The sequence below is a fragment of the Engraulis encrasicolus genome, chromosome 19 (assembly GCF_034702125.1).
Source record: "Engraulis encrasicolus isolate BLACKSEA-1 chromosome 19, IST_EnEncr_1.0, whole genome shotgun sequence".
NCBI lineage: Eukaryota > Metazoa > Chordata > Actinopteri > Clupeiformes > Engraulidae > Engraulis > Engraulis encrasicolus.
The window spans coordinates 19,652,747-19,672,746 of NC_085875.1; the positions used below are offsets into that span (position 1 = coordinate 19,652,747).

Genomic DNA, 20,000 nt, shown 5'->3' on the forward strand with positions numbered 1-20,000 from the left:
GACCACACACTATTAAACTGTGCTCAAACCAAAATTGCTACAAAAGTATTCACGTTTAAGTTAGCTGAAAAGTTAAAGCTGTGCCCAAACCAAAACGATTCCTAACTCTAACTGTCACTAAAGGCATGCTTTTGCGTGTGTATTTTAAGTCTGAAAAGAGTTGCCCACATGTAGCTCTGTAACAATCAGACCAATGGGATTCTTGTTTTGCTCCTCTGTGGTTTATCGGTCTGATTTATGGGCTGTCGTGCTAATGGGCTGTCGGACCAATGGGCCGACCCCAAATGATGTTAACCAACTTAGTTGGTTGCCATGCAATATCCCAAATAAGTCGCTAACGATTAGCAGCGTCACTTTTGAGAAGCAGGCTCACGGCTATGGGTTTAGTGGTTGGATGAAGAATTTTAAAAAGCCCTGAAGTTCACAAGTGTCCACTCAGTGTTCCATTCAGCACCATGCTCTCTCTTGGAGTGCTCTCTGCACTGCCCACCAGTTCACCACAGAGTTTTCGGTGTTTTTTCCCCCTTCAAACACAAAGTGTCCTTCTGATAATGTGCTTGGACACAGTTAACCACAGTGAGGGTTTTTTGTTTGGGTCGAGTTTTCTTTTTTGCCTTTGTCTTAAACTCTCAATGTCCTTTTGGCAATCAACACCCTAACCGGTCACCACATTAAGTTTTTGTGTTTTCACACCAACTTGCCTGCACAGTAAATAAATGCAGTGTCAATTCAACATTCACTGAGTAATCTGGGGCCAAATACACTCTAGAAGATGTGAAATGGACTCCCTAAATGTTGAATTAACACAGGATGTTTTACTGTTCACTGACATTTTTTACTCCTAAGTGGTCAGTCGCTCTGTGGAACTGAGTGTCTCTAAGTGCCTTGTTCCTAGCACTCTCCAGCATTTTGGCAAGCGCAGCGCAGCCATCCATGATACCTGTAATTGTGTGGTGATTATACGTGGTGGAGGTACTACAAAGGACTTGCTGGAAGTGTGTTTGCCATCATTGAATTCTCACCTGCTGAGTTTTTACAATCGTCTAGTAGTGTGTGCGTTTGTGTGTGTGTGTGCGTGCGTGCGTGCGTGCGTGCGTGCCTGCGCGCCTGCGTGCATGCGTGCGCACGTGCGCGCATGTGTGTGTGTGTGTGCCTGTGCGCATGTGTGTGCACTTCATAAAAGCACCCAGTCCACCTCTGTTCACTCTTTTGTCAGACTGTATAATCTATTTCCATGGACCCGCTGAAGGAAGCACTATCGCACTATCACATCAACAAGCTCGACAGGACAGAAAATCATGGCGCCTCAGGACGTGACCCGGCATATCCAGCAGACAGACCACGGCTTAAGCTGAACTAAACCGGTGTCAGATTTCGCAGAGATAAAATTCTCTGTTGACTTAGCTGTATCTGCAGGTCTGCGAGCCTTTTTATCCCGATATTATCAGAAGAGGCTGAACACAGGCAATTACACAAATAATAATCACCCAGCTATTTGCATGCAAAAGCTCTTTTTGAGCTGCTTGTGGAGAAGACAAAAACAGCAATCCCACCTTGTTAGTCCAGTACCAGAGAAGATGACAGGGAAGGCCAAAGGGGACAGTTGTCCCGGGCCCAGGGAAAGAGGGTGCCCAAAATTTTGACCCTCATTACATTGTATGTATTGAGAGGGGGGGGGGCCCTCTCAGATGATTTTGTCCCAGGCCCGGTCAAAGCTGTCAACGGCCCTGCCAGTAACCTATCTACCATCTGTGACATACATGTGATCAGGAGGCTTATTTGCCTAGATGAGGGGTTGCTATGTATGCCGTGGCCATTTAAACACTATACAGACTGGCACCAGGAGGAAGCATCTAAGCAGCTGTTTACATGTCTATGGACGCATTGGTTTTGGCATCTCGGTTAAACAGACTTTTAGAATGCTTTTTATTCATTTATGTGATGTCTCGTTTTTAATAGGGTCCCCTTAAATCAGGACAGTACATACAGTACAAGACAATCCATTACATCACAACACATATTCACACACTCATTCCATCCACAACCTCAGCGACCCCCATAGCAATGTGTTTTGGTGTTACTTTTGTGCAAATAGACAGGCATTAAGTACATGGCATACGCTGCATGGCATTAAGTACATGGCATTCTTCCTTATCTCAATAAAGGCATTATAACAATAAGGCTACAAAAATATGTTACCTGCCTTTGTGAAGCCAGTGATTTTAAAATCTTTTTGTTTGCTTTCTATTGACTAAAGCAGAGTAGCCAGGCCACGCCCTCCTAGTGACTTGTCAGGCCAGGAGCAATACAAATTTCATTTCTGAGCTCCGTAGAAATCAGGAACTCTATCAACTTTGTTGGGACTTGGGAAGCAATCAACTTTGAGCAGCTCCAATGGCCCTGGGTAGAGGCGTGTTCAAGGCAGTGACGTGGCTTAAGCAGAGATGTTCTATTGGGACTAAGAAAATGTTTGGTTTAAACTTCGGCACAGCCTTTGCTGGCCTCAGCCAGTAGCAAATCGAGGGAGGCGGGTTAACGAGGCGCTTTGGGAAACGTTATTCGTTATCTTCTTAGTCAGACCAACATCTCGGTACGAGATTTGAAAGTCGTTTATAATCAGGCAAAAAGCAGAGTGCCTTCTATATGTGATCTGATATCATTACTATTAACAACATATCGTGGTAGTGGCCATGGCCAGCCTTGCCTGGGGTCATGTTTTTTCAGACAGGTGTGAGACGAGACCTCTCTCTCTCTCTCTCTCTCTCTCTCTCTCTCTCTCTCTCTCTCTCTCTCTCTCCCTATCGGTCTTTCTGTCTCTCTGTCCCTGTCCCTTTTCCCTGTCGTTGTCTCTGTCTCTGTCTCTGTCTCTGTCTCTGTCTCTCTCTGTCCCTGTCCCTGTCCCTGTCTCTGTCTCTCTCTCTGTCTCTCTCTCTCTCTCTCTCTCTCTCTCTCTCTCCCTCTCTCTCTCTCTCTCTCTCTCTCTCTCTCTCTCTCTCTCTCTCTCTCTCTATCTCTATCTCTCTCTCTCTCTCTCTCTCTCTCTCACCGTACCTGTTTGGTTGACAGCCACCCCTCTGCTGGTTCTGTGTCTGTTATTTGAAGGCCTGTTTCATTCCATTTCCTTCCATTTGGATTTTTTCAGGGATCACACAGAAAACCCTCGACAAGTATCCAGAAACTCGTTCTGCCGATATTTGCAGAATTTAGAAATCCTGTGCACAGCAGGTCGATGGTTTGTGTGCGGGTATGCGTGCCTCCGTGTATATGTTTGTGTGTGTGCGCGCACGTGGGTGTCTGTTTTTTCCCAGCTCTGTACTATTGACATAACCATTCTCAAGACTGTAGGGTTAAACATTGCCCAACATTTATCATTTTTTGCATTTCATTTTGTTTCGTTTCATGTTTTAAAGTTTTCATGTTTCATGAGTTCCAGCCAGGCTGTCAGACTGTAAGGTAAATAGCACACCCACCCACCTTCCCCCTCTCCTTTCTCACTCAGGGCTGTGTGCCTCTATTCACCCCAGTCTTATGCATTATTCACAAAGGCTAGGAGTTAGCTGACACACTCACACACACAAGCACATACACACACACTCTCTCTCACGTGCACACACACACACACACACACACACACACACACACACACACACACACACACACACACACACACACACACACACACACACACACACACACACACACACACACACACACATGTGCACTCCAATACGCATGCACGCGCGTACACACACACACACACACACACACACACACACACACACACACACACACACACACACACACACACACACACACACACGCGCGCGCACACACACACGCACACTACTAAATGTATACTCGTCCCTCTCACTCTTAATAGATGCTGAGATATTGTACTGCCTTCTCTAAAAGACATTCAGCGGCCATTTCTTTCTCTCTGAACCGTTATGGAGATGGCATCCATTTCAGGTTTTGGCTGGCTGTGCTTAAAAGGCAAATGGGCTGTGTGTGTGCGTACGTGGGTGTGTGTGTGTGTGTGTGTGTGCGTTTTGGTTGTTTGGTTGATGAAATCATAACTCTTAATTCTCTCTAACATCACCAAGACTGTAATAACTATCTACTACACTAATGCTGGAGCTTCCCTAGTCCCAGGCTAGACTCTTGACATGATGTGTATGGGTGTGTGTACTCTACTACTTAATTTGGAAAAAAAACCTAACCCTACTTAGCATCTGCACTTGTTGTTCTGTATATTTCCTGTGCACTTCGTATCTGCTAGTGATGTTGGCTATAATAACGTCCTTGTGAGTCGCTTTCGTTGAAAAGCGTCTGCCAAATTCAATGTAATATAATGTAATGTAATAAGTAATAGGATGACAACCGTGGCAGGAAGGGGACGCCTTCTTCTGAATGCCAACACAATGGCAACAGGAATAACTGTGACGTTCGTTTTTTCAATGCGTCCATTAAAATATAGAAAGAGAGGCCACCTTGAGTACAGCGTTTTCATGCAAGGCACTGTCTCTCTTGGTTCATATTTTTAATTGAGAAATAGAGAGATTTGGGCATGGACATGAAGCATTTCTTTTTATGAGTATTCAGTGAACCCTGCTCGTAGCTCCTGGCTGTTTACGATGTGTGTGTGTATAGTGCCAAATCAAACTCCAGAAGATCAGAGTGAATGTAGGGTGGAAGTGTTATATGTCATTAAGAGTGTCACAAAAAAGTGTTGATTCATCACCACACGCTTTCAGTACATCACCAGGACCGGCGAGATGTGTTGGAATAGGTGTAACCTCTGAGGAGACTTTCTTGAAGGTGCCAACTTGAGTTGTTTACACTTTTATAATCTACCTGAATTGCGAAAGTGAGTGAAATATAGTTGTTTATCGTATAAGTGTTTGTGGTTGTTTGCGACTGGTTATTTGTTTTGTTCAGTAGAAAGATGCAAATGTGTGAGTGGATGTGAAAGTGTCTCTTTGTTCTTTGGCTGTGATAGGAGCCGTACCATTGCTTTGGTCTTGCCAAATTGCCCATATAGATAAAAGGATTTGAGAGCTTGCCGTTAGTGTTAGCATAGATGCTGAAACAAAGAAGGTATTGCACACCCATAAAGTCATTTTTGAGGTGCTGGCCACAAAGAAAATAAAGAAAAATCTGCCCCCTCTGCGCCATGTTTTTTTTTTAGTGAAGGGATGTGTTGGCCTTCTTGGCTTCTTCAAACAGCAAGAAGGCCGAAATGAACACTTCACTACAAATAAAACGTGGAGCAGAGTGTGGAGCATTTTCTTTGAGTATAGATGTTGAGGAACATCTTTTGAATTTTCAGTTACTGTATTGTTGTTGGTATTGAAGAGTTACTTCTGAACTTCTTAAAAGGTCTTCTGAACTTGCAGTTAGTGTTGTCTTTGCTGAAGAATATTTTCTGAACTTGGAGCGAGTGTGTTTGCTGAAAAGTGTCTTCTGAAGTTTCAGTTAGTATATTGTTATTGAAGATCGCATTATGAACTTGCAGTTAGTGTTCTTGCTGAAGACCACATTCTCTTCAGAAGCAAACTAGTGCTGATGTCGACCAATCGGTGTGGATGTTGTTTGATCTGCAGTGTACTTTTAGTATTAATGTGGTGTTATCTGTCCTGTATCTCTTCTTTCTTTGGTGTGTGATAGCAAGTGGGTCAGCGGGTTAGTGTTTAAGGTTAAGGTTCATCTTTTGTGATGCCGTCCACAACCCCCACCTCTCTCTCTCTCTCTCTCTCTCTCTCTCTCTCTCTCTCTCTCTCTCTCTCTCTCTCTCTCTCTCTCTCTCTCGCTATCGCTGTCTGTCCCCCTCTCTCTCTCTTTGTGTGATAGTAAGCTGTTAGTGACAGAGGATGTACTCTGAGCCCTACTCTGAGCCTCTCCCATCCCATCCCATGCCTTGGTTTGGGGCCCGTTAAACATTGATGTGGCCCCCCCAGTGTAGCGGCTGCCATCGCCTGGCTGCCACCGCCTCACACATTTTAATCATTCAGCAGCTTCGGGCTCAGAGAGCAGGAGTGGGAGAGGAGAGCAGACAGGCTAGGGGGAAGAGAGAGAGAGAGAGAGAGAGAGAGAGAGAGAGAGAGAGAGAGAGAGAGAGAGAGAGAGAGAGAGAGAGAGAGAGAGAGACTGCGTGAGAAGATTACCTGGGTTAGGGTGAGTGTGTGCGGGTGTTGGGTGGGGGATGTTTGTGTGTGTGTGTGTGTGTGTGTGTGTGTGTGTGTGTGTGTGTGTGTGTGTGTGTGTGTGTGTGTGTGTGTGTGTGTGTGTGTGTGTGTGTGCATGTGCGCCTTCATGCCTGCATGCGTGCGTGTGTTCTACTCTGCAGGTATGACATATTGTAACGTCTTTTTTAACCTTGTGTGTGTGTGTGTTTGTGTGTGTGTGTGTCTGCGCTATGGCTGTGGTGGGTGCATCTGGTCATGCATGTATTAGTCTTTTCATTTTCCGGTAAGCTTGTTTATGTCAACGCAGCTTTTTATTTGAGGCATTTTTCATGTGTGTGTGTGTGTGTGTGTGTGTGTGTGTGTGTGTGTGTGTGTGTGTGTGTGTGTGTGTGTGTGTGTGTGTGTGTGTGTGTGTGTGTGTGTGTGTGTGTGTGTGTTTGTGTTTATTCCGACGTGAGCGATATATCATGTCTTTATTAGAACACTCAGGTGCCTTCACATGAACGTGTGTGTGTGTGTGTGTGTGTGTGTGTGTGTGTGTGTGTGTGTGTGTGTGTGTGTGTGTGTGTGTGTGTGTGTGTGTGTGTGTGTGTGTGTGTGTGTGTGTGTGTGTGTGTGTGTGTGTGTACGAGTGTGTGTCTATATAACATCTCCGTGCTCCAGCCGCCCTCTGCCAGGGTCGGTGTAACGAGACCTCGCCGCCGGCAGTTGGGTTTGAGCGGACTCCGGCAGAAGGCCACGCCATCGATCCTCGCCACCACTCCCAGGCCAGCCACGGCCCTGCCCTGTCCTGCCCTGGCCCCATTTTGATTGCCCGTGGGCCCCCCACAACACCCCTCCTCCCTCCTCCCCCCCTCACCTCTCATCTCTGCTACAATGCAATCCATAACAGGATTGTATATGTGCCTACTCCATAGCAATCCATAATAAGTCTCTATTTGGGGGCTCGCTCGCTAGCATCCATCCATAATGAAAGATAAGTATTTCCCTTCTGCCCCGGCCACGTAATGAATCAGGAAGATTCGGCTCGATATCCGCAATCAATCGGCGTTATTTCATCTTTGTTAGCACCTGGCAAAAAAAAGATCTATAATCATAAGGCCCAGCCAGCACTGTGGCTCCACTCGGTTGTGTGGGTATTGTAGGTATGTGTCTGTGTGTACAGAATCAGATACACTGGACAGTATATTTTGTGTGTTTGTGTGTGTGCGTGTGTGTGCACGCTTGTGAATGTGGATAAAATGTTCAAGTATCAAAAAGAGAACGTTGCAATTTGTGTGTGGGTGTAAGTGGTTTTTTTTGGGTGTCTGTGTGCCTGTGTGTGTCCGTGAGTTTTCGTGTATGTGTCCACAGCATTATGTGCAAGGACAAAACGGATCAATGTCATAATCCAGACCATAACTCTAATCTTCTACATTTTTGTTTGTTTCTGTTTTTCCTCACCAGGAGCTGATGCCTGAACGTGAGACTCTGCACAGCCAACACTGTACCGAGACCTGCTAACACACTCCCCAAGACCTGAGATAACCCAGCCCAGAAGTCCCTGAGCCTCAGCTGTCACTGTTCCCAGACCTGTACCATCCATACATCCATCGGATCAGCAACAAGAGTCAACAGACATCCACTAGGTGCTGTGGGAGTGGGAGTATAAGAGAGCGATACAGAGAGAGAGCGACAGAAAGACACGAAGAAGGCGCAAGTCAAGTCGACAGGCATAGCATAAACCGTGCAGCTCTACAGACAGTTGACATCATTTTCTTCCCTCCCGTCGCCGCTGTCCTGCTGACAAGCTGCCACACAGCCTCCTCACGGCGCCTCCTCACACCTTCGGGGACACGGCCGGCTGCCATGGCGATGAAGACGACAAGGTGTCACCATATGGTGTGGTGACGGGAGACATACATACAAACAGAGAGAGACACCGAGACCTGCTCTCCTCTCCCACCCACGCACACCACCACACACATACACACACACGCGCGCACACACATTCACACACGCACATACAATCTTGGAGGGACACGCACACACAGACCTTGTTTCCTCTGAATACACATACAAAACACTCCACAAACACGTACACATACAGACACTCCACACCACACTCCTATCTATCTATCCTCCACAGCTAGCAGCTCTGCAATAGGGCATATGGCGTTGTGACAGAAAATACAGTTAAAGAGACTCTCTCTAGACTCTCCATCCGAATTACTACATACTGTAGAGACACTCGAATAGCACTTTCATTTCCTTCACCTCCATCCTCTGTAGTGCGCTAGGTAGGTAGGACACTCCACTGCTCTCCCCTCCAGCCATAGTTCACCACAGTCGTGCAAATGGCGTTGTGACGGAAAACCCACACACTGAGGAACTCTGTCTCGACACAGTTACACCCACCATCACACGCTCCGTCACTCCAGCCCTCCACTGTAGGGCGGTAGGTAGACTAGGCTAGGCTAGGCTAGGCTAGGCTAGGCTAGGTAGGCCGAGGATCAGGCCTGGGCCACGCCTGAAAAGATGCGGCCATGGACGGGCTCGTGGCGCTGGATCATGCTGGTGCTGCTGGCCTGGGGCACGCTGCTGTTCTACATCGGCGGCCACCTGGTGCGGGACAGCGAGCACCCGGAGAGGTCCAGCCGGGAGCTGTCCAAGATCCTGGCCAAGCTGGAGAGGCTCAAGCAACAGAACGAGGACCTGAGACGCATGGCTGAGACCCTACGGTAGGCTCCACAGAGATACACACATGCGCGCGTGCACACACGCACGCACACACACATACACACACAGACACACACACATGGCTGAGCCTCTACGGTAGGCTCCACAGAGATACACACACACATGCACACACACATCCGAGAACCTACATGCTGATACACATATTCATCAGCACATACACACACGTGCACGTACCCACACATGCATGGCCGAGATGCAACAGTAAGTATACAGAGATACATACCTACACACACACACATGGCAGAGATGCTACGGTAAGCCACACAGAGATACACACCCACACTTACACACACACACACTACTCATACACATGCATGCATGGCCAAGACGTGATAAGCATTCCAATATATACTTGTACACACACGGCAGAAACACACACGCGTACACACGCGTACACACACACACACACACACACACACACACACACACACACACACGCACACACACACACACACATACCTGTACACATGCATGGGAAAGGTTCTACGGTAATATTCAGTGCTGCAGATGCTGTATACACAAGCGCTAGCACTTGATTTGTCAGCATAGATTTGACAACATGTCACATGTTAAGTCAAGTGCAACCACATCTCCTGGCGCAAGCATGCCAATTGTACACACACTCAGCCATACGAACACACATGCACACAGACACACACACACCCATGCACACACATGTACACATGCAAGGCACACTGTAGGATATAGTGGCACCAGTATGTCGGTGTCTGTTTTACAGTTAAATTTGGTCTGATTAACGTACAGCAGACAACACAATACATGCAAACTCTGTTTTCCGCCAAAAAGATGTTGTGCTTCTGTTTGTCTCACATCTGCATGATGTGCTTTTTTGTTGTGTGGAGTGTGGTGTGGAAAGTTTGTTGAGTTTGAAGGAAAATAATGGGACACGAGGCAAAAAGACTGTGACTAATTACACATCGCACTGCACGCATGGGAACCAGAGGCGACAGAACACATCTGTCTTCTGGGAAGAAGGTTTTTTTCTGCCAATATACTCTACTGTCAGACACAATTCAGCTTGCGCCGTGCACGCACACAAAAAAATTACCCACCACAATGACTGGGAGTAGAGCTCCAGGTTTCCTAACTTGTACCCTTAAATGTTCTGTTTTATTTCCTTTTTTTACTGTATTACCTCTGCCAAGGAGGTTATGTTTTCGATCGTGTTGGTTTGTTTGTTTGTTTGTTTGTCTGTCTTTCTCCTTGTCTGTCTGTCTGTCAGCAGGGAGACTCAAAACAGATTTTTATGACAGTTTTTGGAGTTGTTGTAAATGACAAAAGGAACAAGTGCGGAAATTTTGGTGGTGATTCGGATCACGATCCGCATCCAGGATTTAAAAAAAAAAAAGATTCTTCACCATTGCGGGATTAATCGAATTTTGACATTCCAATTTCTAACTCCACACAAACAAGGCAGAAGGACCTGAAAAACAAATAGGGTGTAGCGTAGTCAAATGTTCTATCAAACAGCTTCCTTGGCGGAGGTCTGCACTCTCTGAGTGCATTTCTAGAATTTCATTTTTTTACTTTGTTTGTTTCACCTTTGTACAAGTTTCCCTCGCACGTTTCATCATCATCACATTTCATTTCATTCTGTTCCCCTTTGGAAATCCATCTTCACAATATTGAATTAGTTTTAGTGCGATAACAGCGGTGGGTATGATGAAAGACACAAAAGAGAAGTGGGATAGCTGTGGAATTGCTATCTCATTGTCTGATTATGTCTTATTAGCATGTCTTGATGACTGCTTTCGATTGCTTTTCGGGGTGCACAGCGTCTGGATGATTCTGGTGCGTTGGTGCAGTGAGTGATGGCATTTAGCTGTGGAGATTGCACATGTGTGATGCTGATTCAGTGCAGTGGGTTGGTTATGTGACTTACATGCAGGGGCGTAACAGCCAATACTGGGTCCTATGCACAACCAGCTGAAATTAACCCCCGCCTTTATATGGAATTAATATGTTGGAAAAATCTGACATCCTTTGGGCCCCCCTCATATGTGGGGCCCTGGTGACTCAGTCCCATTTTTCGGCCCTGTTTCGACGTCCCTGTTTCCACGTACAATTATATGGCAACAACAGTACGTGTTTGCTGTGATCCAGCCAAGTAGTTGATTTTATGTGTTTTTTCTCTCTTTCTCCATCTGTTTTTTCCTGTGTCTTTTTTCTACTTTCTCTTGTTTTGTTCCTTTTACTTTCTTGGATTTTATCTCTCATCAGGCGGGTTGAAATGGAACCTCTCCTCCTCTTCTATTCTCTTGTTTCTTCTCGTCTCCTATTTTCTCCTCCTTTAATTCGCTCCCCCTGTCCTCCCTCACTTCCCATGTATTGCTCTCTTTCTTTTTCTTTCCATTTCTTTCTTATTTCCTTTCCATTTCGTGGTTTCCATCTCTCATTAGGCATTTGTAAATGGGTGTAATTTTATTGTGATTAGGTGGGGTAATAAAAGTAATGTGCACAGACGCGCGCTGGAGATTGCAGGTCAAAAACGTATTATTGCAGCAACGTTGTGGAATTGGTTCTGTGTTCCTTACCTCTACTGGGCTTCGCTTCAGTTGATTTGACTGGTGTTCACCCATTGACAAATAGGGTATAATTGTGTGTGTGTGTGTGTGTGTGTGTGTGTGTGTGTGTGTGTGTGTGTGTGTGTGTGTGTGTGTGTGTGTGTGTGTGTGTGTGTGTGTGTGTGTGTGTGTGTGCGCGCGTTTGTGTGTTTGGTCATTGATACAAGACAGCTCTAAGGAGTACATCCAATACACATGCCAGACATGTTCAAATGGTGCTTACAGACACATGAGATTGTCAAGATACATCTATACAATCAGGCCCTGACATCCAGAGTACAGTCAAGCAAATTGTGGGCCCTGTATGCTTTCTCCACTTTCAGTGGGCATGTATTGAACGTCTGTTCAGGAAACCTTAATGAACCAATGAAGTTGAAATGAATCCATAAAACAAACCTCAGATGGGAAAGATGCTTTTGTGCGTTTGGCATACCAAGGGGCTATTGTATTCATCCACAGCACTGTATAAAATGTTGTGTATCTCGACCAACCATTGCACTTCATCTTATGGATACATCAGCAAGTCATTCTCGTGGCAGCTGCTGTTTAACACCCATTTCATTTACAAAGAATACCACGTCAAGTTTTACCTCAACAATATTTTTGTGCCTCCTAAAACTCTGTTTTTCACACAGCATGCCAATACTGTATAATGGTAATCACCAGCACTGTTTAAAATTTTATTTACATCCACCAATCATCTCACCACCTGCTGCTACCAGCAAACTGAAGAGACGTTTGGAAACGATGCTGTTGGTCACGACTCATGGAACACCGCCTCTCATTTGCATAAAGTTCAGCAGTGATCAACTTTTACCATGCGCCTTCCTTGCCTTAATGCAGTGTTTCCCAACCTTTTCTGTCTCGCGTACCCCCTAAGCCTCTTAGTTGTGCCTTGAGTACCCCCTAATTCATGTTCTATATCGCTTTCTCTGTCCTGATGTGACTGTTCCATACATTTGTTATAATAACATTTTTCCAAGTACCCCCTGCAGTGTGCTCGCGTACCCCTAGTGGTACACGTACCCCTGGTTGGGAAACACTGCCTTAATGAGCTACTCCACCACCTCTGGAGTCGTAGTAAAAGAACAGGACATTTTATGCACCTTCTGACATGAATTTTGACAATATTATCCCATAGGTAACCATATATTTGTTATTGCAGGTGTCTTTATGAGTTAATTTATGTCTATGCATTATATGCAATATAAAATGTGAAAGCAGGTTCTGATGACATAAACATGATTTTACCTTTCCACATGCTGACAAAATCATCAAAATTAAAGCATGAAAAGCTTGTAAGGTTGTAGGTTGTGTGAAAGATTTAGTAAAAGAACTTGACTTTTTAAATCGAAGTAATGGCGTTCATGAACTTTTCCTTGACGGTGCAAATAATTGAGGCACACACAATACTTTGTGTGTCTTTGTGAAGGAGCCCATTTCAGTGTGGCTTTTCTCATGATGTCCTTTGAGTAGTAGAAATCGCAGCTCCTGGTTGCTGTTTGCCCAGACCTCTCCTTGCCGTTTGAATAGACTATCATTCCTAATCTTTGTTCATTTTTCTATTGGCTTTTACGTTGTACTTCTCTAGATCACAGTCCTATTGATTGAGAACTCTTTCTTTGATCCTGCAGATTCTCACTCGACATATCTGCCCACTTCTTCTGCTTCCGTGCTTCATGCTCTTCTCTTCTTTGCAGACTACATCAGCGTTCTTCTTTGTAGCTGCCTGCGTGAGTAGTTTTCTCACATAGGCCTAGTATGTCTCTGTGTCTGGGTCTCTGGCTTTCCCCCTTTTTCTAGTTCTGTATGATGGAATGATGGAAGCTCCATCCTCCCTCCCCCAACTTTCCTCGTGGCTTGAGGGAGGGAGAGCGAGAACTTCAAGTGAACGGGATAGGCCCTACTGGGCCCACACTAATTGATTCATAATGCGCCACCGTGCTCTCTTTCTTTCTTTTTTTTTTCTCTCTCTCTCTCTCTCTCTCTCTCTCTCTCTCTCTCTCTCTCTCTCTCTCTCTCTCTCTCTCTCTCTCTCTCTCTCTCTCTCTCTCTCTCTCTCTCTCTCTTTCTCTCTCTCCTCGCTTTTGTGCTCTTTCTTTCTTCCTCTCCCGCACTGCTCTCCATCTCAGTAAGAGAAGCATATGCAGCTGCCTGCATGACTACTCCATACTGTTCTACCTCAGCTTGACTTAGAAGCTTATCCAATAAGTTGAGTTGTCACGAGTGGATGACGTCTTCTTCTGAGCTTGAAAGACTATTCCTCAGCCGAAGAACTTCATCAGCGTCTGCTGTAGGTAAGAGGAAATTGTTAGGAGATAATACTTCCAGACCACTGGCATATGTAGTATATGAAGCTGTTTTGCCTTTTCTTTTATATAGAGCAAATGTAATTCACATAATGGGTGGTAACGGATGGAAATTTGTCCCTACATGAAGTTGACAGAAAATCCCCAGGTGCCAAACTCACGATCGCTATAAAGTCAGGGATAGTGAGAGTGATTGGGTTATGAGGAATTGCTACACATTCAAGGTGCATCTGTACTTTGTTTTGATGACCCCACCGCACCACACCCCTGGCCCCCAGAGTGTCCTCCGGTGCTGAGAGAGATGATAAACCATCTGTTAAAAACTCTGTTTCCTTAAGGCTAAACATTTATTGAGAGATACTTTCTCAAAGTTTTCCTGACAAAACATCACGTCCCCTACACACCTGCCCCCACTCTCCCCCAACCCTCCATTTTTGGATAACAGGACCATGTAAATGCATGAACGGATGCAGCAATGTAGCCCTAACTGCCATGGAGACAATATACTGTATATCTTGTTAAACACATTGCGCGTAGCATATGAGAATACATACATATTTTGTAACACAACTGCTCCCGTATCACTTGGGATTTCTTTGAAGACCTTTCTGCGAAATGCTGCATTAAGTCGATGAGTCAGTGAAACAAGCCATATCTAATGTATCTGTGGGCGGATTATTTAAATAAGGTGTTTAAATAAGGTGTTTCCCCACTGTTTTCCCACTGTATGTGGACTTAATGTGCTACGGAATGTATCGAGTATATTATTAAACATCGTAACCATTGCGGTTTATGATTGTCATAATCGACTTAAGGTGCCCTGATGATGTAGGAAACAGTGAGACGGAACTTGTGTGGTAAGATGTAATTCCAAAATCTTTAGTATCCTTCCGTTATTAATGATTGGGAAAAAATGTGGATGTGCGTAGCTTTCCTCCGTACATGACCACATTTCCATCTTGAATGCTGGCCTAGCTAACATATCCCAGTGGTTTGGCAAGCCTGTGAAGCTTTGCTCCAGATTCACCATGGTCCTCTGCCCATATGGAGTCCACATGGGTCTAAAAACATCTGTGTCTGTTAGGCTTGTATCATGATCCGTGTCAGATATATTGACTTGTTCGCTGTTGCTACTGCAGTGAACTGGACCGGACATTACATTCAATCACTCAAACTGCATTACTGCTCTTGACAAATGTATGTCAACTGGAAACATTTCAGAACTGAAAACATTGACCAGGTTGACCTGTTTATATAACAGGGCAGTTATGGATATTTACAGAACTGGTAGCCATTTTATTGGTCCAGTATGCAAGTATGCAATTAGAGTCCAGTAATGTTAGCTGTCAATACATTACATATACAATACATGTTAACAAACAGTATGTTGAATATACATTGTGTTAAACACTACAATACAAGACTTGTGGATTTTACTGATTGCACTATGATTGTGACAACCAGCTCGAACAGCTTTGTCACAATGATCAATCCATGACATATCAATGACCACAAGGAATTCATTATGACAGGCATTATGATGTGCAATACATTCAGTGCATTCTACCTCTTATGGAGTGTATGATGAACACCCAATAATTCGGATCCTTAGCTGCATATCCACAAGGCAAAGTGGAGCTGACAGATTGTTTGTGGAGAGTAAACACATGGAGCATCGGCTGACTGTCAGCGTCTCCTGTAGTTACTGCCTTCTGGTGGCAAGGCATCCAACACTGCGTTTCGATATTTTGTCTGTCTATCTGTCTGTCTGTCTGTCTGTCTGTCTGTCTCTCTCTCTCTCTCTCTCTCTCTCTCTCTCTCTCACACTCTCTCTCTCTCTCTTGTTCTCGCTCTCGCTCTCCCTCTCCCTCGCTCTCTCTCTCTCTCCACACACACACACACAGAGTTTTGTCACAGCCTTCTGGTGGCGAGCGATCCAGCGCTGCCTTCCTTTCGATATGGATCTCATTAAGACCCACATGGCCATTCATCTGCGTCCAAACGCTTCTGTTCTGATCTGAGCTCCTGGCTCCTCTCCTCTGCTCTCCTCTCCTCTCTCCTCTGCTTCTCTCTCCTCTGTTCCCCTCGTCTCTCTTTGTGCTCCTCTCTTCTCTTGTCTCTTCTGGAATGCAGGGTGTTGGACACAGGAAAAGACATAGATTTACACATGTACACAATCTCACATATGCGGTCACACTCACAGACACACACCCACACACACATACAGTATGTACAGTATGTTGGAAGACACATACTGTACATGCTAACGTGGCGTGCACACCTGCACACACACACACACACACACACACACACACACACACAAACACACCAACGCATTCTCCTTCACCATCTGCAGTTTGACGGACAGCTCATTCAGGCTGAGCCGTCTGGTTTAAAGGGGGGCACGTGCTGCAGATAGGCAAAGCAGCAGCCAATTTGCCTGCCGTAGTGCGCCAGGGAGCGGGAGGGAGTGAGTGAGTGAGTGAGCGGGAGGCCCCTGGGGAGTGCTTTAGTGCTAGTGTAAGCAGCCAATGCAAAACGAGGGGGTTATTAAGGTGCCACACTGCCATCAGCGCGCCATAAAAAATTATCCACTGGAAACCACTGGCATATTTCTCTTCTTTTTTTTTGCACGGTCTTTTTTTTTTGCTGTGTTTCGCTTTGTCGTTCATCTTTTTTGAAGAACTGTAAAGCGTTGGAGGGATGGGGAAATGTGGCATTTCTATTTTTTGCTGACTTTCTCAGGTCAGGAGTCATTCAAACAACATGTTTTTCATTTATTCTCTCTTTCACTCTCATTTCTTTCTTCTTCTTTCCTTCCCTTTCTCTCATCTTTTTCTTTCTATCCCCAGCATGATCTCTCTCTCTCTCTCTCTCTCTCTCTCTCTCTCTCTCTCTCTCTCTCTCTCTCTCTCTCTCTCTCTCTCTCTCTCTCTCTCTCTCTCTCTCTCTCTCTCTCCTCATACACCCACACCCACACATTCACACACATTCGCACGCACACACACACACACGCACACACACACGCACACACACACCTTCAGTGCAAGAGGGAGGGTTTGGAGGGAGGTAGGGTTGGTGGGGCATGTATCGTAGGTATGTGGGAAATGACTGATTGCAACAGCGTTGCCATCCTGACAAGAGAACACGGGAGGGGAGAGACAAACTTGGCACACAGAGGCCATTAAGGCCCGGCCACCCACACACCCTTTTTTTCCTTGAAACCCCATTCAGAACCCTGCAGCTGATACACAGTAAAAAAAATTGCTACATCAACACTCAACACTAGAGAGTACTCTAAATACACTCTAGAAGATGTTGAATCAACTGTCAATGTGCTGAAATAACTCTGAAATAACTGAAATATCTTTATTTTTTTTAAACGTGTACACACCAGCACAGCAGAGACAGGCGCGGAGGTGAGCCGAGCCAAGCCAAGGGGAGGTGCCGTCAATTACTCATCCCCCAGGAGCCTCCTTCGGGCTACGGGAGGGCTGACTGGACCGCAGTGCACCATGGGGAGGGGAAATCCTTAACGACAGTCTGGGTGATGCTCGTAGTGATTGGATATTGATTTTCAAGAGGCCTGACCTCTGCACTAATGCATACTGTAGCAGAGTAAAGCGGCCCTCATCCAAAAGTCTAAAACCCCTTTCCCTGCCCTCGTTATATCTGTCCCTCTCTGAGGTCTCAGCTAGAAAAGCAACTGCTGGGGCTGAGTGGCTTTTTTGACAGCCTCTTGCAGACATCTCTTTTGGGTTGATATGATTCTAATGGTACGTTCTCTTGGAAATTGGTAGTCGATAATCCGATTTAGTTCTCTAACAACCCCTGCTGTAAATGTGTTCCATTGCAACAGAAGGGGAACGATACAAAATGCCTGAGAACACGAATGTTGAATGAGATCGGTCTGCACCAAACAGTCCTTAGTTTGTGTTTTGGAACTCTGATTTGGTTACCCATCCTATTGCACTTTCCCAAAGCGGATGTTGGTATTTTGCAGAGTCTCATCCACACAAAAAAACCGGACAATAATATAATCCTCACCAAAACTCCTAATCTCCTTTCCTCTGGTGTTCCCTCTTCGTCTCCAAAGTCCAGCTTTTCAATTCCTGGCACTGAACTTTGGATGGCCTTCTTGATGTCACCATCTGGACATCTATGTTGTCTTCATAGAAGCAATCTCTATATTAGTCTCATAACAGAATGCAGCCTTCACTGAAACTCCAAATCTCAATCCCTCTCTTGTGTTCCTTTCCGAAAGTCCTGCTGGACAACTCTTTACACTGACTGGATGGCCATATTGTCAGCTCCTTTCCGACTATTGCAGGTTCATAGAACTGGAGTCGATATGAATCCTATAACAGAGAAGGTAGCCCACCTCTTTCTATACTCTGCTCTTCCACCTCTGTGCAACCTTTCATCTCTCATTCCCTGTTTCCTCTCTCTCCAATCAGTCTTATTTGCAAACCCCTTGTAGCTATTTATGACAGGCATCTTGGCAAAGCCATTCATCGTCTATTTTGGTGAACAGAACAAGGCTCTGTCCAAGTGATTGGCAAGGCATGAATGCTTGCACTCACCAGGGACAGCAGAACATGAAAATAAAAGGTTGAACTTTTCAACAACTCAACTGTAATGACTGCAAATTATCTGGATTATATCAAGACCCTTTTTCGTTTCTATTTTTAGCTGTGCACGTGTAGTGTCTTGAAAGTGCACCATGGCAAGCGTGGAACAGCAGACCACAATACTGCGACATGATTGGAGCACAGTTGGCAGATGATTGGATCTTTTCAATGAAACAGGCAGGATATTTTCAGGAACTCGACATCTTGGTGTAAACACTTCTTCCACATGCATGTCTATGGACGCATTTTCCAGGGCTGTGTACCCCACCTATAGAAGAGACTTTTTCTGACACACATTTTTTTCGATCTCCTTTTTCTCTTGCCTCTTACTATCTTGCGAACACAGAGCCTCCCTCGTTTTTTAATCTATCTCAGTCTCTCCCTTCCTCTCTCTCCCTTCCTGTCTTATCTGCCTCGCTTACTTTTTCCGCCCATTTTGTCTGTCTGTCTGTCTGTCTGTCTGTCTGTCTGTCTGTCTGTCTGTCTGTCTGTCTACCTGTCTGTCTGTCTGTCGGTCGGTCGGTCTGTCGGTGGGTCGGTCTGCAGCAATGTCATCATAGGTAACCATAATTTGTTCTCTTACTTCTCACATCCATCAACAAATTAATGAAAGACTCTCCTTTAAAAAAAATATGCCTCATTCTCATTCTAATATATTGCTAGAACTGCTAATAGAGAGTGCCAATGGAGTCAGGTGGTGTGGAGAGCCTTACTCTGGCATGGGATGACAAATATGCTCCCCACCCCAGCTCAGATCCTCAGGTCCCTCTGGTCGCGGCCCTCTTTCATCTTTAATTGAGTCGATCCGCAGCACCAATGTAGCGTAGCATGGCGTAGCATAGTATAGCATAGTGTAGCGTGCTTGCTAAATTGAGCTGAGTGCTGCGCGCTACAGTATGCTCCACTACAGTATGCCTGCAATGCTCTGTTATGCTAGCTCTACTATGCTCCACTATCCTATGGGAGAGTAACAGGTTGACGGGTAAGGGAGTTGGTGTTTGGATCAGATAGTGGCTGAAGTGTCCTTGCCCAAGGCATGTAACCCCACATTACTCCAGAAACTGTACGCCTTGCTCCTAAAAAAATAACAGTGAGTCACTTTGGATAAGCATGTCAGCAAACAGTGCAACAGTACTACGCCTTGTTATGCCTGGTATGCTACAACACATTCCGCTATGTTGTACTCTCCCTTGCAGGGAAGTTGGCAGGGAGGGGGGACAAACAGGCCAATTGTCTCAGCCCCATAAGAGAGGGGGCCAAAATGTGCTCTTCATTACATCACAGGCTATATTGAGTAGGGGGCCCTTTCAGATGACTTTGTCCCGTGCCTAGCCAAAACTCTCAGCGGCCCTGCTCCTGTGTTATGCTTGGTATGAGGAGAGGAATACCGCAGCACAGCACACACAAACCACAGCCACAAGGGCCACTCGCGCCCCACATCCTATCAGAAATCCACAGGCTGAGAGAGAAGACACCTCCCTATGTGCCCTGTAATCGGAGTAGTGTTGGTTTGGACTGAACCACATCTCCCTCATGTGTCATTATGTTCGG

General features: G+C 45.5%; 1 protein-coding gene across 4 annotated transcripts in view; it reads left to right on the forward strand.

Annotated features, from left to right (window-relative positions):
* The window catches only part of fut8a (fucosyltransferase 8a (alpha (1,6) fucosyltransferase)), a 205,992-nt gene that overhangs the window by 115,079 nt on the left and 70,913 nt on the right, over positions 1–20,000 (forward strand). For all 4 annotated transcript variants that reach the window (XM_063183762.1, XM_063183760.1, XM_063183761.1 and 1 more), the window contains one exon: positions 7,632–8,905. In XM_063183762.1, the coding sequence (XP_063039832.1) occupies positions 8,703–8,905 (203 nt within the window). In that variant the 5' untranslated portion in view covers positions 7,632–8,702. The remainder of the gene's footprint in view (positions 1–7,631; positions 8,906–20,000) is intronic.